The 24,001-nt window shown below is 37.9% G+C and overlaps 1 protein-coding gene and 1 long non-coding RNA gene across 2 annotated transcripts; both read left to right on the forward strand.

Moving 5' to 3' along the window:
- The first annotated feature begins 316 nt into the window (after positions 1-316).
- tada2a (transcriptional adaptor 2A) lies at positions 317-24,001 on the forward strand. Its single transcript, XM_007567346.2, has 15 exons — positions 317-454; positions 917-1,023; positions 3,007-3,066; positions 3,172-3,263; positions 4,582-4,739; positions 5,610-5,698; positions 5,870-5,942; positions 6,024-6,087; positions 8,463-8,506; positions 13,814-13,924; positions 15,888-15,959; positions 17,336-17,468; positions 17,808-17,851; positions 19,093-19,172; positions 23,666-24,001. The coding sequence occupies exons 1-15, from the start codon at positions 430-432 to the stop codon at positions 23,849-23,851; spliced, it is 1,338 nt and encodes a 445-aa protein (XP_007567408.1). The 5' UTR covers positions 317-429; the 3' UTR covers positions 23,852-24,001.
- LOC107838068 (uncharacterized) lies at positions 20,796-21,727 on the forward strand. Its single transcript, XR_001664126.1, has 2 exons — positions 20,796-20,839; positions 21,639-21,727. It is a non-coding gene; the product is annotated as an uncharacterized LOC107838068 (long non-coding RNA).

The following is a 24,001-nucleotide window of genomic DNA, read 5'->3' on the forward strand; positions in this document are numbered from 1 at the left end:
AAATAAATAAATAAATAAAAATACAACCACAAAATAACAAATTCGGGCAGAAGAAACCGTTTCACAAAAATATATACGTTTTCAACATAAACTAATCAACCCAGTGCTTACAGTAGGCAATTTGTATGTGTCTTGAGGTGTAAGCAAAAAATGAACATTTAAAACAATTTCTTTAATCACAAGTTTAGGAATCGTTTCCTTTTATATGCATCTAAATGTACTGCGCATGCATAGACATGTTTTTATGCACTCAACGATGTCCATTCAACCTGCATGTTAAAAATATTAAAATCTCGTGTATCCCACAGTCTCCGCATCGAATCATATGCACTCGATTAGCTTTGACTTGAGCTTCGAGAAATAGATCAATCCTGAACCTCAATTCGGGGTTTTGTTTTTATTTTTTTTCTCTCCAAAAATCATACTAAAATGGACTGTCTAGCTTCGTTTACAAGTAAGTGTCTGTAAAAACACATAGACAACAAATTAAATTCAGCAGCTGTTCCTTTAGTGTTGGCGTGTTTATGATATTTTTTTCCAAGCCGTTGCTCTATGTTGTTAGCCATGCTAACGTTAGCATTCATAGATAAAGAAAGCGCATTAAATGTTTCATTCAAAGCCTTAAAATATAAAAGGATACATTTTGGTATTGCTGAAGATATTCGACACCAGTTAAACAGCGATAAAGACGCAAACCTAAAGCTAATTATAAGGAACTAAATACAAACATTAGCTAGCTTTAACATTTTTAGCCAAATGTTATTTTATAGCCTAAATTAAACCACTTTGAAATTCTGACTGCTTAGAGAATATTTATTTAATGATTATATTTTATATGTATCTGTGTTCTACAGTCTATAATTAGTAAGTAAACCGTGACCATAATGTTTTAATCATAACGCCTGTAATATTGCAGATGATCCCTTTGACAAGCCGCCCTGCAGAGGGTGCTCCTCGTATCTAACTGAGCCTTACATCAAGTGTGCAGAATGTGGACCAGCTCCGTTTCTGCTCTGCCTCCAGGTGAGTGGATAACAAACACGTGGCTCATCAGCAGACCTCTGACTGAATCCACTTATAGGGAATGGTTCTTTTTATCTTCTCTTATGCTTGTTTTGTTTTGTTTTTTTTGACTTTCCTGCACTTGATTTTAGTCGAGTTTGGTGTTGATTGCTAAAATTAACTTGTGTGTTATGCATGAAAGAGATAAAACACGTTGTTGGCTCCTCAGCACTCCTAAAATATCTCTGGACTGAGATAAGCTTCGGGAATGGGGGTCTGCAGCCTGTGGCTTCAGAAGTGGGTCTTTTTGTGTCCGTTTTCTTCTCTTAGCGAACACAGCTTGGAAAGAACATAACAGTTCCATCTTGCCTTTTCTGTAAGATATTATTTCTACTTTATTTTCAATAACTTGACTTTTGTCACAAAACAGAATTTTGACTTTTTTTTCTTAACATTTTGACTTTATTCTTCAAGTCAATATTTGATCTTATTTTGTAAAAGAAAAGATAACAAAAAAATCTCAGTGTTTGCTCCAAGTGACCCTGATGCTCCTTCGTAGACCATGATTGGGCGTGAATATAGAGACGTAACAGGAATGTGTAGTTTCTAGGTGGACAACCTCATATACTGTAAATGAAGGTATCTAGCTTTGAACTCTAAAGGTTGCTGATGTAGCGAGGAGCAGATTAAAAGTTGTGGCTTTGGTCTGCTTCTAAACTTGAAACAGTCTCTCCTCTTTTTGTTAACACTCACAAATAAATTCCCTTTTACATGGTAAATTTTGTGTACATGGGAATCATTTTTTTAATACAGTATAAATTTCTAGAGTAGCATTGTGCCCATTGCTAAAACAAAAAGCTGCAAACATTTTGTTTGTGTATAGGAGCCCATGTTTCTTTTAAAGATAATTGTGTTTTCTTTAATCCTAGATCAATTATGTTTTTTGTTTTATAATTAAACCTGTGTAAAAATATACAAGAACAAAATCCTCTCTATATAACAGGACTAGCATCTTGCTAAGAGCAATTTATATGTAGCTATATTTATATATAATCTTGACTCATGCAGTTATTATATTAGATTATAATTGATTCAGTCTTTTACAAATATTTGTCTAGTTTAGGTGTTGAGTGGTTCCAGGTATTAGTCCGTCTCTCCAGGATTTTGCAGTGTTTTCTTGAAATTGTTGCAGGCTAAAGTTACGGATTATTGTGGTGCCTTTTTTGAAAGGTTTCAGTCATAACATGGTCTTGCAAAAAAGTTTAAATTGCTGCACATACCCTTCCCCCCAAAAAAAAAGACAAGATTTTAACATATATAAGATGCAAGAACTTTCTTGAAATAACATACAAATCAAATTTTGTCCCAAGGAGTTGTCAAAATTTAAAAGAAGAATTCCGTATTAATCATTCACTTTAACGTGAATTGTTTACATTACAAGCAAATCCTACAGGACATCTCAACAGAAAAAAGGTACATAGTATCATCAAGCATCACCCTTGATTTTGTCTTGCAGGTTTGTCTCTCAAGAGACGGGAAGTGAAATTAGAAAGTGGCTACAGGCATTGGTCAAAATTCAACCGAGTTGCAGTGATTGGTCAGAAAAGAAGGAAATCCAAAAACTTTGAGGTGATCGGTCAGAGATGACTGGTGAAAATTTCAAGTCCGTGCAAAATTTATGAATGACGAGTGAATTTGCATTAATGTTTGCGATCGCAGCGACCTGGAAGTCCACTGTCATTTTAACTGTCTGACAGTCTTAAGAGATGGGGTCATTTGGGCAAGTTTTGTGCAGTCACACTAACCCTGCGTACGCTATTATGAGTTTTGTAGTTGTTGTTGTTTTTGGAACTGATGGTCTGACGGGACAACCCATCAACTTCCTCCTGGTCGCTTTGGAGGGTTAAAAGCTTCAGAACAGGAGAATCTTTTCCTGGTTTTAAAAGTATTTTTAGTAGGAAGTCAGAGTGACTTCAGTCAGTCTAACCTGTGGATCTTTTTCAGTGTTTCACCAGGGGATTTGAGTACAAAAAACATCAGAGTGATCACAAATATGAAATTATGGTGAGTATTTTTATATGTTTCTTGTACTTCACCATGTTGCATACCTCCCCCCCACACACACACACAGTCCTCTGAGTTGTGTTACTCTACTTCCCTGCCCTGCAGACGTCGGACTTCCCGGTTCTGGAGCCGGGCTGGACGGCACAGGAGGAGATGGCGCTGCTGGAGGCGGTCATGGACTGCGGCTTTGGGAACTGGTGGGCACTTCCTCACTGTGATTTGAGAAGGCTGTCTGCCTGATTGTTTTCCCTCTCCCACACTCTCTGGTGTCATTTATTTAAGGTTTCAAGGTTTGTTTCTGGGTTTCACAGCCTCGGGGTTGAAGCTCTTCATCACACCGCTGCCGTTTGCTCTCAGGTTAAATATTAAATGTTTGCGTCATAGCTCAGAGCTCAACACGAAGCACGAAGCCGAGCATTCAGCCTTCCGGGGAGACGTGAACACTCTCGGCTGAATGAGTTCAGTTTGTGATACTTTAATGAGTTTGATGTTTTGGTCTGTGAGGAAATGTTCTTCCACCAAAGGTTGTTTTGTCATTTATTGTTTCCAGCTTGAAAACAATAGCTTTCATCCATTTGTTTGTCTACTCTTCCACTTATTTTTCCATCCAGTACATTTCTTGTGATAGGTTATTTTTGTTAAAATGATCAGACTTTTGGATGAGAGGTGAAAAATCTTCAAGAAACAAAAGAAAAACATAATTTTTAATATTTCTTCATCAAAAACATACCCAGAGTGTTGCCTTAAGTCTTTCCTGCATGTTTAAGAAATCCTTTAATCTCCATGGCAACCATTCAGCTGTGGAAAACACCTGGGTTTACCTACCTCCACCTTCAAGGTGCAGCTCCTCCTGCGAGGTGCAGTTTCAAAGTTTCGGGTCTTCCGCCTCACAGATCACTCCCGCCCCCACCCCCATAACTCCTCCACTCAGCTCCTTCAGACTTGCCAGCAGCAATTAGCAAACACCTGCTGAGTTCATTATAGGAGCTACTTCTCAGTGCAACGCTGGTAAATTCGTTGCTAAAAGGTTAATAGAGGAGCCATGTTGTGATGGAGGAGCCATGTTGTAATGCGGAATTTCAGAAAAGGCAAGATTTTTTAAAGAGGGCCAATTTCAAGGCATTAAATTACAAAGTCAAATTTATTTTAATTCATACATACATACATACATCCAACATAGTTGCTTAATTGAGCTATAAAATGGCTCTGTGTGGATGAAAAATACATAATACTGGCGCTTTAAAAATTCCTGAAATATTAGTCTGCGGGAATTTTTAAAACTTGAAGGAACCCACCTCGTACTACGCAAGCAATTCAAACACCCTAACTCATTTTTAGTTGGCCGAATGCAATCTTGTTGTCTCCTACTCTTAAATTAAACACAATAAATAAAAACATAGTATTTGCGCTCTGTTTCCTAAACCCATCAACCCGGAGCAACCGGTTCATAAATCTGGACGAACCGTCCTCGGCGGAGCTGAAGGATGAATCTTTGTGTTTTTCTCGCCTCTCCAGGCAGGACGTAGCATATCAGATGCGCACTAAAACCAAAGAAGAATGCGAGAGCCACTACATGAAGAATTTCATCAATAACCCGCTCTTCTCCTCCACCTTGCTCAGCCTGCGGAAAGCAAAAGACTCTTGCTATGCAGACGGAGCCATTCCTTTCAAACGTAAGCTGTTTCCATGTTTTATCTCTTTCATTTTCTCTCACAACAGGACACAAAACCCTTCCAAAGAGACACAATATGCCGATTATTTTCTTAATTTTCTTTTAAAATGATGGTTAATGAGATTAGTCTGACACGGTGTTTCAAGGTAGCTTTGTAAATGATGGGAATTAATAAAACGTGACCATTTTCTAAGTGAAGTGTGGAGAATGTTTGCAAGTCCAGACTTTATCTTCCATCATATATAAGATTCAAATAAATTTTTTTGAGAAACATGCTTTTTACTTAATTTATATTTAAATTAAAAGCTTTACTTGACTTTTGCTACACGTATTTTCAAGTTATTAATCCAAATTATTGATCATTAAACTCTGGTAGAACTGTGGTTCTTATTCTTGATCTTCTTTTTCTTATTTTAGCAAACAATAAAGATTTCACAGACCACACACTATTCCTTAAATAATCTGTAATATGGGTTGGATTTTGGCCCCTGGGATGGAAATTATTTAGTTTGTTGGTGCCCTATCAACTAAAGAAAAATTCCTTTGCTAATACAGTATATTACCATATTACACGCAGGACTGGGCAAGAACTGATGATACCTACTGAAAATGGTAGATTTTGACACCAAAAAAGAGACTATAACTTAATCATTTTCAGACACTTGAGTATTGTTTATATTCATAAACCCCCCCAAATATTACATCTCACCTGATATGACAATATCTGCATTCATAAGAAAAAAAAAATGTGCAGATGCCCCCCAAAAAGTGATGCCCTGGGCTACTGCCCAGGTGAGCTCTTTCTAAAGTCCAGCCCAGAATGTAAATAATCACAAACCACTGAAGCATTTTTGCTTCTCTGGCCCCACAGCGTCTGACGACCCCCCCCGGCCGACCTTTGACTCAGTTCTGTCTCGGGACATGGCAGGGTACATGCCAGCCAGGGCGGACTTCATGGAGGTGAGGTTGAGCTGACTTCACCTGTCCGGACGAGTGAATCGGTTAAACGGCCACCAGAGGGCTTGGCAGTAAATGTTAATGAAAATAGTGACTCACACCTTGGGTTGTCACCTGGCAACGAGTCGTCTTAGCGACCTCATCACTGCCTGACGCCATTTTTGTCTCTCCCAGGAGTTCGACAACTACGCAGAATGGGATCTGAAAGACATCGACTTTGTGGACGATGACTCGGATATACTGCACTGTACGGCTACTTTAGCTTTTATTTTTTAAATCATATTGTCTGATTTGCACCGTCCACTTTAACTTTCTGCTTCTTTCACAGCTCTCAAGCTCGCAGTCGTTGATATATATCATTCGAGATTAAAAGAGAGACAAAGAAGAAAGAAGTAGGTGTTTGTTTTTATTTCATTCTATGTGAAAATGCAGTGATCTCAGTTTTCCAGCAGATGGCGTCAGAAGCTTCTGTATTCTTTGCCCTGGTGTTTTCTACACTGGGCTACAATTAGTCATTCACACCTATTCCAGCAGCTCTCTGCTTACTTTACTAGCATTTCACTGGATGGATGTATTTATAACATTGTTTTGTGTTTTGTCGAAAGCCGCCAGTTCAGAGTAGATGGGATTATCACTGAACGGGTTGCTAACTTTAAGCCAATTTGTTTGCTGCCGTGCATTTAGTCTTTCAGGTTGAATTTGCAAGCCGCAGGGTCCTTGAACATATTTAGAAATGCATTTGTTCTTTTCTCTAACATGTGAATGCCAGTCTGTTTGACAACATGGCCGTTCTTAAATGTTTTTAATGCTGAAGAACAATCCGGTTTACAGAAAGCAGCATCGTCACTTTTAGTCTTTTTGTTTCCCTGCATTTTCTCGTCTATCTTAGACACTGTTCACATGAAATTCTAGCAGATTTACTCATTCCACTTTAATTGTTTGGATCATCATATAAATATTTGATTATTTAAGCATTTTCTTTTTTTGGTCTTTTTTAATATTTGCCAATACTAATATCTTTGTAGAGTTTAGTGTTGGTCAAAACAAATAAAACTGAATGATCATCTTAAGATGACAATAAAACAAAATTTCTTTTACTGCTAGAATAAAACTGTCGGACAAACAAAATGACATCATTTGTCATTTTGTTTTGCACTGTACTTGTGTCTCCACAAGTACAGTGCAATGTCAAAATATTCATAAACTTTTAATTTTGCACGTAGTCAGATTAGAACCAAAGATTTCAGTCTTTTTTTCTCTTGTAGCAACTACAGTCGAGCAGCGTCCACTTCATTGTTACTAGCACATTTGGTCAGCTGGCTTTTCCACCATATGCGCTGTACTCTGACTGCTGGAAAAAAGACGAGTGCATTATTTATTAGCTCCAGTAAAGAACAGGGACTTTCTCTTCTTCTTCTTCTTCTTCTTCTTCTGGGTTGGACTCCACCAGAGTGAAGTGGGCTGCTCCCACTTCCTTCAACTCAAGTGAAACGTTTGAGCAGAACAAATTTGTATTTGTGTTCACTATCATTTTAAAGATATTAATAAATGTTTCCAGATGTCATCAAAACTCCACAAGCCAATCCAGTTTCCAGAAGTGGCAATAAGCTGCACAAACATAGCAAAATTTAATTATATCAATTTTGTTTGAGTTTGTTAACCTGCAGTGTGGAGCGCAGTTTGATTTCTGATAACCCATAGAAACTTTTTTTTAATATCTTAAAAATTATAGTTGATTGACGCCATATTTCATTTGATTTTGTAAATTCGGGCTGGCTGGTTGACTCATTTTTACATGTACATAGTGTGAATGCTGAGTTTGGGGGCGTGGCCAGAAGCAACTTATCTGCATAAAAGCAACAGTACCCTAAAAAACAGCTCATTTTGAACATAGCTCAAAACGGGCAGAACTGAGTGAGCAGGTGACTTTTCATTATCTGAGGATGAGTTTGTGCAAGAAATGTAATGAACATGTTCTGTAGAACCCATGCACATCTCTTAACTTGTTTTTAAGGAAGCATAATAGGTGTTCTTTAACATTCTTTTTTCTTTTAGGAAGAAAATAAATGTTCCGTTGTTATCCTGCCAGCTGTCACTCTTTGTCACTACACACTGCACCTCGCATCCATCACAGAGTCAACTTTAACGAGTTTCTGCTCCCTGAACTCGTTGGAATGGCATTCAAGGCTCGCAGAGCGTTTCCCAGCTACCTCAAACAGCCAGACTCCTATTTTATCTCTGCTAAGTTGTCAGAGAGGATTGTAAGATCAGACCTTGAGCTCCACAGCTGAACATCAGAACTCACATTTGTGAGCTTTCTCCGGCCCTAAAATCACTGAATTCTGTTTAGTAGAAACCGACTTTAGACGGCTTTAAAAAGCAGTAGCCTTGTTTCACTTTCCAGGAATCAGCAACTCTGACACTGGCTCCACGGTTTCCTGTATCGCCCGATTCATCCCGAAGTTCAACTGCTGCCTAATAAGTACTAGTAATTGTAGTCCTGGTGTGTTTTTGGCCGCCTTCCAGGTCCTGGGTTTGAAGAGTTCGTCTCACAGGTTCAGGATAGACAAACTGACTGAAGAGTGATTTAGGATTGCCATAAAAAGACAGCTTTATTGGGAGTTTATTTGATATTTATACTGAGATAAAATTACACCGAAAGTGTATTCCATTTCTAATTTGTGACGGTTTCTTGTAGGTTTGCTTCAGCAATCAAAGGATCGTTTTTCTGAACCACTCTGTTCATCACTCTGTTCGTCTCTTTCAGGATCATTCGAGACCATGGTTTGATCAACCTGCGCAAATTCCAGAGTGAGTTCCCTTCAGAAACTCATCAGCTCTGCTGAGTCATTCACAACGGCTTGGCCAGACATTTCATACCTGGCAGCCAAATCGCTGCTCTGCTTTCTGGAGGATGTGTGCAAACAAAACCGTGCTGTAATAACCTTCATTTGTCCTTGACTGTTTACATTATTTTTAGTTATATCTGAGCCTGGATAAATATGGAAATAAATGTTTCTGTCCAATTTGTTTAAAAAAGACTAGAGAGGTACATTTTTAACTTAAAGAGCTAAGATTAGTGTTTTTCTGTCTAAATGATGGAAATGGCCTGACAGTGTATTAGGGCCATTATAGACACAAGAAAAAAGAAAGGGAAGTAATTTTCCTAAAAATAAAAAAAAACTCTGAAACTTTGAGGTTTATTTCACATATTTTTTAGAAAGAACTTGGTCTTGTCTTGAGCTTGTCAAAATTTTTCGACTTGGAAATTCACTCTGTTTCAAATGTAGAAAAATTTCAGCTTTTTGCTCTCAGAATTTCCTTTTCTTTTCTAGAAAATTTCTGAGATTAATCTCAGCAAGGCGGAGATTGATCTCAGAAATTTTCTAGAAAAGATGAGCTTGATTGACAGCGCTAAGACCCTCGTCCCTCCCGGCTCTGATTGGTTGTCTATGACCAAGCAGTTTGTCTCATAATATACTGTCACAACATAGTGATAGTTTTAACAAACATATTAAATTTCTTTTTTTTTTTATTTTTTTTTTTATAAAAGTTACCTACTGCATTTTCAATTATATTATCACTTTCAAAAACTGTGTAAATTATTACGATATTGACGGCCATTTTGAGTTGAGCGTACTTACACTTCAAAACACAGAAACCAAAAGGAGAATCTGAAACCTGATAGCTCTGTTGTTTTTATGTCTTCAACAAGAGAACATTTTGTGCGTTAACTTCGTTGTTCCCTGTTTTGAACCATGAATACATTCTGCACATCGGTTCTGTCATAATGGATGAGTAAAACCTTCACTAACTACAAATAATTACAGCAATGTTCACACTTCAAACATAAAATATGATATATGTTTTATAAAAAAAAACAGAAAAATGTGTGAATCTTCCCGTCGTATGGGCTGTGGGAGGTTAGATCGGCGTAACCTCACTCCCCTGTTTTGAAGGGCGTTGCTGCGGAGACGGCCGCATCCTCCACCTGTTACAGGTTGGATTTCACTGGGCTCAGTGATATAATTCCTTGCAGGGACGGAGCAGATTGGGTTTAGATTTTTATGGCGAGCTTGCACCACGAAAGGATTTTGCCCGGTTATAGTGCCTCGTAACTTTCCTCGCCGTGCCGCCTCGCCATGTGTTGCTCAGTGGAATCCGCTCCCAGTTCTGGAGTCGGAACAGTTCCCCCTCATCTTTTATTGACGTTTCCCTTCAGTCCACCGGTTAGCCCCTGCTGCCTTATCTCTGCAGCCTTTTCAAGACAAAAGCCAACTCAGACTGGAGCTGCACACTGGTTGCCATGGAGACTGTCAAAGAGCGCGTGTGTGTATGTATGCGCGTTCATGCATCTGTCACATGCGATCATGGGAGCGGTGGTGTCTCTCGCGACCCGTCGGTCCGCTTGTCGTTGGCTGTTTGGGCCCAGTTTGGAGGTCTGGTTTCCTCCCTGTGTGTGTGTGTGTGTGTGTGTGCGTGTGTGTGTGTGTCCGGTGCTCAGTTAGGAACACGACTTCATAGGCTCAGCCGGAGACGGCAGCTGTTAATTAACGCTCACACACTCCGCAGTCTGAACCCACAAAAGAAGCCTCTCCTCTCGGGCTCCGACACTCGTCTTGTTACTCGGCAACGCGGCCGAAGCTTTCAGGCGAACACAACAAGTCTCAGAGTGTGTATCCGTGTTCAGGGGAGTTAAATGTGTGAACACTCACCAGCGGAGCGTCGCTCTGGCAAATCATGCAGAAAAGAGATGAGTTTCTGTTTCCATGCAGCAAGGCTGCTGAATGTTTTATTGAGTATGAGTTTGAGGTTTTTCCTCTGCAGTGGATAAGAAATCCAAAATTCATCTCATTTAGGTTATTGAACGAGTTATAAATCTTGAATATATACAGTTTCTTATAAAATTATTGATTCCCCTGAAACTTTGTGGCGTTTTGCTTCGCCACAACCACAAACCTCAATGTACTCTGTTTTGATCTTGATGGTTTTATGTGATTGGCCATCACAAATTGAAAAGTAGAAGAGAAACAGCACAAAGTGTTTTAAAATATTCTAAGCTGGAAACGAATAAATGTGGCACACATTTATACCGCCTTAAGGCCATAACTTTGTAGAACCACCTTTTGTTCCAGTGGCAGCCTTTGGGGTTTTTTGCTCATGTTTTTTGGCAATAAAATCTCAAGTTCAGTTTGATTGGATGGACAGAATCAGTGGATGTTATCATCGCTCATCATCTCCCCCTCATCTGCCACAGATTCTGGGCTAGATTTAGGTCTGGTTCTTGACCAAGCAGATTTAACCCATGAATGTTTCAATCTATAGCACTACAGGTGTGTGCTTACGGTTGTTCAGTATTTTTTTTATTGCTGTGTTTTTAAGCTAACCTAGCATTAGGACAACCTCTGTATCCTCTTACAGGATTTCTGCCAGGATTGCTAACACACACACAACAAACATAAGTTTGTATTTATATGCATATCAGGACTTTGCATTGACTTCCATTCATTTTCAATGCATTTCTCTAAACTAACTCTTACCCAAAACCATTACCAGCACATGCCTAACCCGAAGCCCAACCTAAACTGAATTCACATCTTAGTCCTAAACCTAGCACTAAGTTTTGGGGGCCCTGGGGCTTTATAGTAGTTCCACTGATAAATTATTTCACTTATAACAAAACATTTTCCTATGTTATTATAAGTGAAATTATCTGCCAAAGGACCCAGTATTTATTCATAAATACTACGGAATTTTTGAAATACAAAATAGTTGGGCTATCTTTCTGAAAAGTTACTTGTAAGTTAGTTTTGTCGTATTTTAAGCGTAGTTGCTCTAGACATTAGACCAAATTTGCTTGGTAAGATTTTGTGTTTTTACAGTGCAGGTGCAGTTTTGAACTATAGACTCATAATCAGTTTTAGTGTAGCTGGTCACTCCCAGCCGCCTGGCTCAGCTGATCCGTTTTTTTTTCCTGTAGCAGATCAGAAACGGTGCACCTCAGAAATTAATATGTTCTAATAACGTCACCTTTCACATTCCAAATAAATTAATAGAAGAGGAGGATTAAAAATCTAACTTTATCAAGCAGTTACTGGTGCTGTTTTTTTTTGTTTTTTTTTTTTGTATTAAGGTTTTAATCACCTTTAAATGTTGCTACATTAGTGATTTCAATATTTCCCCTCTCCAGATTGAGAGCTCTGAGAGGCAAACTTCTACATAGACAATTAAAGATCTTTTTATTGACTGTATTACGCAAGCTGAGCTGTGTAAAGACAGCCTGAGTGTTAATAGCTTTTTGTGTAATCAGTGGTTTTGGATGAGAAGTGAAGATCCATTCGGCTGCAGGGAGAGAATTTGTTCCCTGCAGCCGCCTCAGGAGATCGTATCAGCCCCGTCTCCACAGAGCGGTCGTGATAACAGGTGCAACAGCAGCGCACAGGCAGGGTTTTATTCTGATCATGGGCGTGTATCCCCCTGCCAATGTGCTAAATCTACCCGCCGGGTCTCTTGAAGTCATACTTTGATTCCTAAACAATTCCTGTGGTTTAAGAAGTAGCTGGACCTCCATCGACCCCGTTGACTGCAGCGCTGAATCGTTTCACAAGCCAAGGATAAAAGGTTGGGAAGGTGTCGCTGTTTTCCTTTGTCCGTCCCCCCGTGTCGAGCATAAATAGGTGGAAGTGGCGATGGGAAAATAGCATAAACGGATCATGAATCACTGTGAACAATGTGCATTTTTCACAGTCTAAATCTGATCCTGAGTTCAGTTATTCTGGTGTGTTAGGCTCTTATGTTTTAGTCTTTAATTAATGCAATAAAATTATTCGATTATTTCAAATGCTTCTTTATTTTCAACAAACTTATTTTAGAAATGAGAACATCTTTTCTATGTTGGGTATTAGATGGGGAGTCCAAACGTTATCCGTGTTTCATATATATTGGTTATAAACCCAAGTTGTCATTGATTTATTTGATAAAATCACTTTTGTTATTGTTAGTTTTTTAAACAGAAATTTGGTGCAAAAGTTGGAATTTATTGGGGATTTCTTCCAATTCACACAGTCACAATTCTATATTGTCACCTTCCTAAAATAATGGTCCAAGTCACTATTTGCCAAAAGTGATATTGGCAAAAAAAAACAGGGAGGAATGTGCCAATATTGAATTTCAAATACACTTAAATTGTCATAATATGTGATTAATGCCCTGTACACACGTAGCTGGGAATATATCTCCACCACTTTGTTTAACAAGATAATATCATAAACACAGGATCGCTTTCAGAAAAGTTTTCATCCACATGAACCCACACAAATCCGCCCGAGTGTTGTGCGCTACATTGCCCCCAGACCATCGGGGGCAATGTAGTGCACAGCTGAAACCTATGTCAGCCTATCAGATTATTTCAAAACAACCACAACTTGAGAAATAACCAATCAGAGCCAGGAGGATCTTAGTACTGTGAATCAACCTTGTGTATGGGCCGCTCACACCTTCCATCTTTGCTCTCTGCTATGCCACAGCTCCTCCCCCACTGCAGACCCTACAGTGATTGCTAAGGCTAGTTAGCATGACCACGGTGATGGCGGAAAAATTGTTTTCCTGGAACGGTCAGTGGTTTCTCTGCCACTAGCACATTGAGCAGGGCACGACCCTGATGGGCAGCGCCTCCTGCCAATCAGGCTCATCTCTGATTGGCTATTTCTGATAATCAGTTATGCATTTCTGCTAATGGCAATAGCAGCTCAGGGAGGAGTTGGAAGAGCTCGATCTTTTCACAGATTATCTGTCTCATACTGTTAAAACATAGTTTAAACAGATGTGTAAAAAACCAACACTTTTTACTAAAAGTTACATGCTGCAGCTTGAAGTTTCTTTTATGTCTTAGAAAAACAGTGGGTAAGAGCATCACTAAAAGCCACTGAGTGACATTAATGTAACAGGTTTGTTCTCTGTTCATTAACTAACAAACTAAATGACTTTCCAGCTGAAGCAGCAGAAGTCATAAACTGCTCCTGAGGGGGTGGATCGCTTCTTTCATGTTTCTGAGTTGTATTCTCCTGGATCTGCTGCCCACTCATTCCTGTCCTCTCTTTTCTCTCTCTCTCCTGTTAGTGTTAGAGCGATGTTACCCGAAAGAGGTGCAGGAGCTGTATGAGGTCATGAGGCGGTTTGCCAGAGTGGTCGGACCGACTGAACATGACAAATTCATCGAAAGTCACGCACGTCAGTATTTGCACCTGACCCATTCACCTGTGAGCATGCAGAGTTTATTCACCAAGATCGAGCCAGACTGAGTAAACCTCGCTTTCAGATTTTCACTCTGAAAAGATGTAACTTTTAATCCTGGTGGGAAGATGAAGTGACATTACCGCTTTCTGTTTTTAGAAAGTGTGTGGATATTTTCTTATTTTATTTAATCTTTTGAAATGTTTTTTTCTTTAAGTTTTTATTTGGATTTTACGAGATTAAAATGTATTTAGAAGATACACATTTCTATACCTCTTGCTCCAGATATCGCACTTCAGGACGTCATCTCACTCTTATTCGTTCACAGTGAACCCAACCAGGGATGATTTGGTGTTGCCTGAACACACACCTGCTTTTTGGAGGCATGTTTGCGTTCAGTAATGGAAGGCATGACATGTAACACATCAGCGACTGTGTCTGGTGTGGCATGATCTGCCATTCCTGTTCCAGCTTTGACACACAGTGTTAGCTCTGAAACGTCCCTGTGTCTCTGCTGATCGTAGAGAACAGCGTGTGTGTGTGAGTGTGTGAAGGCTTCTGAATCTGCAGCAGGTGCTGCACGCTTGAGACTGACTGAAATTACTTGAGAGCTGACTGGCTTTTTGTTCTAACAATTTTCAGAAAAACATATTTTAAGAAAAGTACCTTATTTCCATTCCTGCATTGGTAGATGTAGAGTTCTCATTGTCATCATTGAGCAACACCAGCAAACTGTTTTCTGCTGATCCCCATTTTTCTATGTTTGTTGTCACCTGAAGCATAAATACACACATCAGCTTTTTGCCCAGCCATTTTACCGTTTAGGATCTGGATGGATGAACTTGTTTGATGGAAGATGTACCCTTCACCCTGAGAGGAAAGGGAAATACCTTCTATGAATCTAAAACTAATGGTGTTCTCACCATTGAAATGAGTCCTGTACCGACACGGGCTGAAAGGCCACTCATACAGGAAGAATCCATTTATCGGAAGCCAACTTAGAAACCCAGATTCCCCAGAAAAGCTTATAGTTTCTTATAAACCTAGGGATGCTAGGTTTATAAGAAACTATTTAAAATAAACAGACAACACGTAGCCTGGTGCCCGCCAGGCTTAGAATACTAATATTCCTTATATTTCCTTGGTTTCTGGAGGCATGTGCAGAGGTATGATGACAATTGGAGTGCTTGGCAAGCATTTTTGTTGTTTGTTCCTCTAGCTGTGTTTCCATTAGCCACATAATTGCACAGTTTGACAGTAAGAAAATAAATTCATTTAATGGAAATACAGCAATTTTGAAAAAAACTAATTTCTCTATAAAACGTTTTGGTGCCAGGATGAGGTGTTTTTTAGCCATATCAAAATTGCTTTATTTCACAAAACTCCGATGGAAACACTTTTTTGGATCACGAGTCATGTGATCAACAACCAGGTGTTGCCTCTGCCACAAACTGCAAAGAAGACGACAACAGGAAGTAGTTGGAGGATGATGGTGTGGGTTGTTTTACTGACTTATCATGTGAACCAGTTTATTCACGTGTGATTTTTTTTTAAAACTGTTTCTTATTTAATGAAAACAGAGCGATTGAAATTTTTTTTGTCATTTTAACTTTATCTGGATATCGTCAAAGTTTTGTGCACATTTGTGATGAAGACTCAGCTTCTGTCTGTAGCACCACAGTCCTGATGATAATCACTTCGTTTTACTTTATACTTTTGTCTTTTTTTTTATTGTTGAAGAGAAAATAAAATCCGTCTTGACTTGAACTTGTATAAAAATCCGGCTTTCATTGTATTTATTCAGCCATCTGAAGGACTTAACTCGATTTTTTGCATCCACCAGAGTGTCTGGAGGGCTCCTCTCAAACAGTCTGCGGCTCTGAATGTGCATCTATTGTTCTGTTTATGAATCAGTCTGTGCAGATGTGCTTAAGCAACCTTCAACTCTTCCTCTTCACAGTTGAGTTCGAGCTGAGGAGAGAGATCCGCAGGCTGCAGGAATACAGGAAGGCAGGAATCAAGTCCTTCTGCAGTGAGTTGAGTTTGAAATTTTCACTTTTTGGGACCAAAAACTTCAAGTATAAACCTGAGTGTTTGTTTATGGTTCTCATATTCAGGACACTGGACACATTTTGTAAACATTCCTGCACTCTTATGGACATTTGAGAGAAAGATGTGATTTCTACAACAATTGCAGACACATTTTCTGAATACAGAGGAATTTTCCAATATAAATATCAAAAGTTATATGTAGTTTTACATGTGTGGCCATTTAGGAATGATGAGCTGAGAATCGTTGGATATCCTAGAATCTCTGTACTCTAACAACACAATTTTTCTCTCTAAAAGAGATGTGTCTTAAATCTTTGTCCGACTTTAACAATAAATGTTGGGAAATGGCCTCAGTTATGAAAACGCTGCCTACACTGTTGAAGCAACAACTTAATCGTCTACAATCCAAAGGTCAAACTGTGTCTTCAACTGAAAATATTACACACACAAATTCAGATGAACTTTTGTCATTTTTCTTAATCTTCCTTTAATATTTAGTTTGTCTCCAGGGTTCAGTTGGATTTCTTTGGAGTTATGTATTAGAAAAGTATACAGGAAAGATTTTTGATTTAGATGATGTTTGACCTATTGCAAAAGAAATTAATCGATTAACCACATGAGGAATTAAAATGAGCTCAATAATTTCCATTCTGATGACTGATATTTTTTTGAATGGCAGTTTTGTTGACAGATTCATGGCATCCATTTTAAGTTTTTCATTCCTGTTTTTATTTATTGATTTTGGTTGTCATGTTTTATTTAGGATATTTAATGTTTATACCAATGTTTAGTGTCCTTTACAAAACTAAAGTTTATTAGTCTTGAACTTTCATTGCTACTCTACTGTTGACACTTCACTTGAAATGGCCTCAAAGAAACAATATTATTGTTTATCGCAATAATTACTGGGACAATTTATCGTCCAGCAAAATGTTATGGTGACAATATATATTGATATATATTGATGCTGTATGTATAAAAAAGTAACAGTATAATAAGCTGACACTTTTCTCAGTCTATGCTTTGTATTCTTGCCATTGGCAGGGATTTAAATATTTATTTCTATACTAGCTTTGTTTTGTTTTTGCTTCTTATGTTTTTCTTTACAGCATTACGTTTTTTCTTTTCTTTTCTTATTTTACTTGTGTAAAAAAAAGGTTAAAAATGACTGAAACATATAGATATATATTAAATAAAAACAAACCGAAAACATTTAAGGTGGCATTCCTTTGCTGGTTACTGTTGCATTAACCCGTAGGCAATGCATTGCACTGCTTTCCACTGTTGTCTGGAGCAGTTACCAGCTTGCTGTGGCTCCACATTTGAACTCTTCCTCGTACGTTTTCCATCCACCAGGTGCCAAGGTGTACGAGCGAGTGAAGAGGATGCGCGAGGACGAGCGGAGGAAGAGGACCATGCTGAATGACGTTCTGCAGTACATCCAGGATGGCAGAGCGTGTCAGCAGTGGCTCAGCAAGCAGGCAGCCATGTGAGCGTCCAACGGGTCTGCGCGCTGATCTGCGTGTTATGCTGCAATAAGCCCCATCCCCACCTTAGCATGTGCTGCCATTTCAACACGTGCCACTCCGATTTCGTTTTGTTTTGTTTTGCTTCATCGTCGTCATTTCCACTGGCTGCAGTCCAACTTCCACCTCTAAATAAAAACTCTCAAATGGAATGACTCATCTTTTTTTTATTTTTTTGGATGACATTCTGGAGTGAGAGAGTGAGAGTAGTGAACAGAGAGGCTGCATAAAAGTGGGATGTGTGTCTGCATAAACACAGCAGCAGAGATAATAAGACTTTTTCTTCCTCCTCTTTGTTACAGAGATGCTGGCGTCACTCCAGCTGTCACAACAATCACGGTGTCAGGTAGGAAGTTTCTCTCCTAGTCTTCCTCTGCGCTCCATCCTCTGTGTCATCTCAGCGTGGCTCCAGGGCTCAGCCATAACAATAAAGCTTTTCTCCTTAAATACTCAAAAATACACTTTCGCAGGCATATTTATTCTGCTCTTTCTCTCGTTTAAAATAGCATCGGTTTTCTTTGCTCCCAGAGCTTAAACTCCTACATCTCTGCATGTGCAGGAGTTGGCAAAACTCTCATGTCTCTAGACCTTTAGTTTTATTTAAATGAGACAGAATTTCCCAGATGGTATTGCAGTATTATAGATCTATTCAAGACTCTACTAGACTATATGAAACTATGCTAAAATATGCTATACTATGCCATACAATGCTATATTGTGCTATAATATGCTTTCCTATGCTATACTATACTGCACTGCTACACTGTTATTCGATAGTACATGCTTAGTATATGCTAAACATATAGCATATACTATAAGTTATATGTATATAGCAAATACTCATAGTAGTTTAGTACAGCCTGGAGTGGTATAGTCTGCTGGCTATACTATGCTATTCCATATTGCTATAAATATACTTGACTACATTATGTTATGCTATGTATTATGCTATGCCAGACTATGCTATGCTATACTATACTGTACTGTTCTATACTATGCTATGTTACATTATACTTGACTATACTTGACTATATAATGTTATCCTATGCTTTGCTATCCTGTATTATACTTGATTATATTATGCTATGCTATGCTAACCTATAGTAGACTATACTACCTATAGTAGACTATACTACTATAGGTCAGGCTATGTTCTACTATAATATAGTAGGCTATATAATGCTAAACTATGCTGTGCTACACTACACTAGACATATGCTTAGCATGGTACAGTATAGTTACTGTACCATGCTAAGCTAAGCTATGCTTAGCTTAGCTGTAAACCTCTGTGGTAGGTTTACAGAGCCTGTTGAGATAAGTCATATTTTATTACAGTAGCATATTGTGAAACTGAACATTTTAGAAAACAGTAAGCCTTAATTTCACCGCATTAAGTCAGTGGAGAAAATCACAAGTTACACAAGTTAAGAAATTATTATTTTTAACACAATCAACTGTGCTACTGAGCCATTTTACGCTTTGTAACGTTTTGTTCCCCTGACAGTGAACTGTCTGTTGTCTGATGTTTAAAGCAGCGTTGTCGTGTGAACTGACTGTTTTAAACTTTGTTGCATGTCTGCTGCTCAGCAACAGGCAGGCGGAGCGCGCCTCCTCTCAACCTGACCGGACTTCCAGGGACAGAGAAGCTCGACGAGCGTGAGAAGGAGGTACGGCCATGACAGCCTCACACACTGCAGACATCCAGTGTGTGGATGTCTGCACACACTGGACACTGCAGAGGCCTTCTCTGTGATTTTTAAAACCCACCTGCTTCAGATACATTTAAATTGTTTTATGCCAAAATTTGCAATGTGCTTTTGTGGATATCTACAGGAGAAACTTTGAGAAAAGCTGCCAAGTCTGTCCCGGTGTTTGTCTGCATAGGCAGAATGGAGACTGCTCACTGTTTTCTGATGATCTAAGCCAAAGGTTTACCTCTAAATTTCCATAAAACCTTATCTGGTAATCATAAGAGGTTAGAGCAGCATTTTTCCAGGAGTGACCATGACCTCTGCAGCTCACCGGATAAAAGTAGCACATCCAGGTCTTTTCCTAGCCTAAAGAAAGATGAGATTTAACTCAGAAGAAAGAAATTGTCCCTTTATGTGAGACTTGAAGGAGATAATCATCAATAAAGATTCAGCTTTCTCTTTATCAGGAAATCTCTGTGAGCATCAGACTGTTTAACCTCAGTGTATTCGTGCTTTCAAAGCTCCTGTAAAAATTAACAAGTAGCTTCATTATTCAGTTAACCAACCCGAGGCTGCTATTGTGTTGCTCAGGAACATTTGCTACAAGAACTCCCAAGTTATTTGTTGCCATGGTCACCCGGAACCCTAGCGTTAATCTCAGTGATTTCATCTCTGGCTCATCTGCAGTCGGGTGTTAGAAAGGTTAGAAAGTTTTGTTCTGTCGCAGAAGCAACCTGTAGGGCCAAACTTCCCGATGCTGCCTAAATGTTTATTTCACCGTGACTCTCTGTGGATCTTTAACTTATACCTCAGTTAGTTTCATAACAGTGTTTTGTTGCACTTTAAATTTTGTTCATTGGGCCCTGCCATAGCAACGCATAAGAGAGCATTGAAATGCCTACAAAGTAAGGCATTTCAACAAAAAAAACCTTTTTCACTTTTCTGAAAAATGAACCAACTGCACAATTCTTGTTAAGTAGTATACGATAAGTAATATTTCAAAAGAGGAGAAGAAATCTTATATTTTTAGAACAATAACAATATTTGTTGTTAATCTGTTGCTAAGAGATGAGCGCAATTTCTGGTAAACAAGTGCCTTGAAGTAAACATCTAATTTTTACTTTTGCAAAATTTATCAACTGTAAATTTCCTGTGTCTAAGCACATAAACAGTATTTCAACCGATCTCATGTTTTATAAATAATAATATTAAGAGATTACCTTTTTTTTCTGGTAACGAACTGCCACGAAGTATAAATCAGATTTTTACTTTTGTGTTGAATGTTTGTTTTATAATATATTCACCACCAATGACAAAAAAAAAACTTTTTCACTTTTCTAAAAACTTCACAACTGCACAATTCTTGTTAAATAATAAGTAGTGTAAGATAAGTAATATTTCAAAAGAGCAGAAGAAAGCTTACGTTTTAGAACAATAACAATATTTGTTGTTAATCTGTTGCTAAGAGATGAAGGCATTTTCTGGTAACCAAGTGCCACGAAGTAAACATCTGATTTTTACTTTTGCAAAATTTACCAATTGTAAATTTCTTGTGTCTAAGCACATAAGCGGTATTTCAAAAGAGCTTATGTTTTAGAAACAATAATTATTTTGGTGTTAAGAGATGAGTGTTTTTTTTTCTGGTAACGAAGTGCCACGAAGTATAAATCAGATTTTTACTTTTGTGTTGAATGTTTGTTTTATAATATTTTCCCCACCAATGACAAAAAAAAAACTTTTTCACTTTACTGAAAAGTAAACAACTGCACAATTCATGTTAAATAATATAAGACAAGAAGTATTTAAAAAGAGCAGAAAAAATCTTGTTTTTAGAACAATAATATTTGTTGTTAATCTGTTGCTAAGAGATGAAGGCATTTTCTGGTAACCAAGCGCCACGAAGTATTCATATGATTTTTACTTTTGCAAAATTTACCAACTGTAAATCTCATGTGACTGAGCACTTAAACAGTATTTCAAAATAGCTTATGTTTTATAAAACAATAATATTACTTGATATTAATTTGGTGTCAAGAGATGAGCATTTTTTTCTGGTAACGAACTGCCACGAAGTATAAATTTGATTTTTACAATTGCGTTGAATGTCTGTTTTAGAACATATTTACCTTCAATGACAAAAAAAAACCCCATTTTCACTTAAGTCCCAAAAGCACATTTTATGTTAAGTAGTACAAGACGAGAAGTATTTCAAAAGATGAGAAGAAATCTTATGTTTTTAGAACAATAACAATATTTGTTGTTAATCTGTTGCTAAGAGATGTAGGCATTTTCTGATAACCAAGTCCCACAAAGTAAACACCTGATTTTTATTTTTGCAAAATTTACCAACTGTAAATTTCTTGTGTCTAAGAAGATAAGCAGTATTTCAAAAGAGCTCATGTTTTATAATTAATAATATTAAGAGATGACCATTTTTTTCAGGTAATGAACTGCCACTAAGTATAAATCAGATTTTTACTTTTGTGTTGAATGTCTGTTTTATAATATATTCACCACCACTGACAAAATAACAAAACATTTTCACTTTTCTGCCAAATTCACCAAAAGCACATTTCATGTTAAGTAGTGTAAGATAAGTAATATTTCAAAAGAGCAGAATAAATCTTACATTTTAGAACAAAAACAATATTTGTTGTTTAATCTGTTGCTAAGAGATTTTCTGGTAACCAAGTGCCACGAAGTAAATGTCTGATTTTTACTTTTGCAAAAGTAAAAATCAGAAGGCCGTGATTTAGCATTAGCACAAACATTAGCAGTAGCCTTTTCCCTAAAATAAGCTTTTTAGCTATTTTGTTTATTTATTAGCCATGTCTATTATACTGAATGGAGGAAGTCAATGTAAGACAACATGCTAGTGATTCCCCACACGGCACTGGAAGCATTTAGGCTAACATTCGCATTTTGGCTAATTTTACGTTATACACTAATTTTAACATATTGAATGGAGTAAGTCCATGTTACTCAAGATGCTCATTACTCTCCACATGCTATTGAGTACATTGTAGTTTACTTTAGCATTTATGCAAATTTTAGCACCAGACCACTGGGTTCCAACCGACGGGCACACTTTGGGAGGACCCCTTTAAATTTCTTCAGAAATGTTCTAGTTTTCTTTAATCTTATATCCAAAATATGCACTTTTTACAGTATGCTGGGGTTTAAAATTAATTATGTTTAATTTGAGCATTTTTATATATATTTATTATCTAACTAGTGCTTAAATTCATTGTTTTTAGTCACTGTTTTTACAAAATGGGCCTTAATAAAATTTTGGCTTTTTTGACAAAATATTAACAGAAGAAACTTTGTCAATGTAAAATTTGTACAAATAAGGACTAACATAACCATGTAACATGGTAACTGTCGACTGTAACTGTCGACATCAGCCTCTCTACCGTTTATACAGATGATGCTTACGACTTCAACACTGATTTTAAATGAACTCCCCCCTTGATTCATGGTGACTGCATAAATTTTCGCCCCTTTTAAAGTGACAGACCTAATTCAGCAGAGGTCCAGTCAATTGGTGGTGGTCGGATAGAGATCACCTGAGTGCATTGCCTGTGTATAAAGGCAATGCGCTGTGTCTAGAAGGTAAAATTCACTGGTTAATCAGTATTTGCAACATAAAGACATAACACTCCAAGCAAGAAAAGATTATTGAAAATTATAAGTCAGGAAATGGTTACAAATAAATCTCTAAAACCCTGAACATCCTCTGGACATTAGTTAGATTGCCAAGATATGGAGGGAGCTGATCCACCGTTCTACAGGGTTAGTTTTTTACGATTTATCTTGTAGCAACATGTTGATTTTAAAGATCTGGTCAGACTCGGCATGATGTAAGCGCTTTGTTTATTTATACCCGAGTTTTACTGGGAATTTACTGTATGGCTGAAACAACTGATCAGATTAATCGATGATTAAAGTAATCCCCATCTAATTTAAAAATCGGTTAATCATTAAGTGGAGCATACAAACTCTAAAAAAGGCCATTTGCTGAAAGAACACACTCAGAGCAGTAATTCAGCCAACAAATGTATAAATATGTATACGAACATGCATGCTCAAAATATAAATACATTTTTCATTTAAGATAAAAACACCTTTTCTGTAAACATGTTTTACCCAAAATAGTTTTAGCTTCACTTGTTTCAAATTCACTAAATGAAAACTGTTATCATGTTGTAGGCAATCAAATATTTGTTCTTAAGATGTTGCATGAAAATGAAAATCTTCAGAATGTTCCAGTTTTTTATCAGAAAAATCGATTACTAAAATAATCCCTAGTTTACTGCAGAAAGACTCCCTTCACTCTTTGCTTTTGTAGTTTTTATAAACTAAAACAGGATGTTGATCAACTTCCTGTACGGTAACTCTTCCTGACGTTGGATAGAGCAGCCATAAAACCACACTTTCGTTTTGTTTCTTCCCGTGTGTTTGCGTAGCTGTGCCAGGTGGTGCGGCTGGTGCCAGGGGCCTACCTGGAGTACAAACAGGCTTTACTCAACGAGTGCAGGCGGCAGGGCGGGCTGCGGCTGGCGCAGGCCCGAGCCCTGATCAAGATCGACGTCAACAAGACGCGCAAAATCTACGACTTCCTCATCAAAGAGGGGTACATCACCAAGGCATAGGAGCGCAAAGGATGCTGGACTGTGGTCAGAGGTTCATTCTGCTGTAATCCTTCTCAGACTGACAGTGTTTTTAAAAGTGTTTTTATTTTCCAGTGTTATCATGTCGTGGTTGTCGGTTTTTACACATAATAAAATGACATGTCTGTGTTA

This window comes from Poecilia formosa, unplaced genomic scaffold (genome assembly GCF_000485575.1).
Source record: "Poecilia formosa unplaced genomic scaffold, Poecilia_formosa-5.1.2 Scaffold207, whole genome shotgun sequence".
Lineage (NCBI taxonomy): Eukaryota > Metazoa > Chordata > Actinopteri > Cyprinodontiformes > Poeciliidae > Poecilia > Poecilia formosa.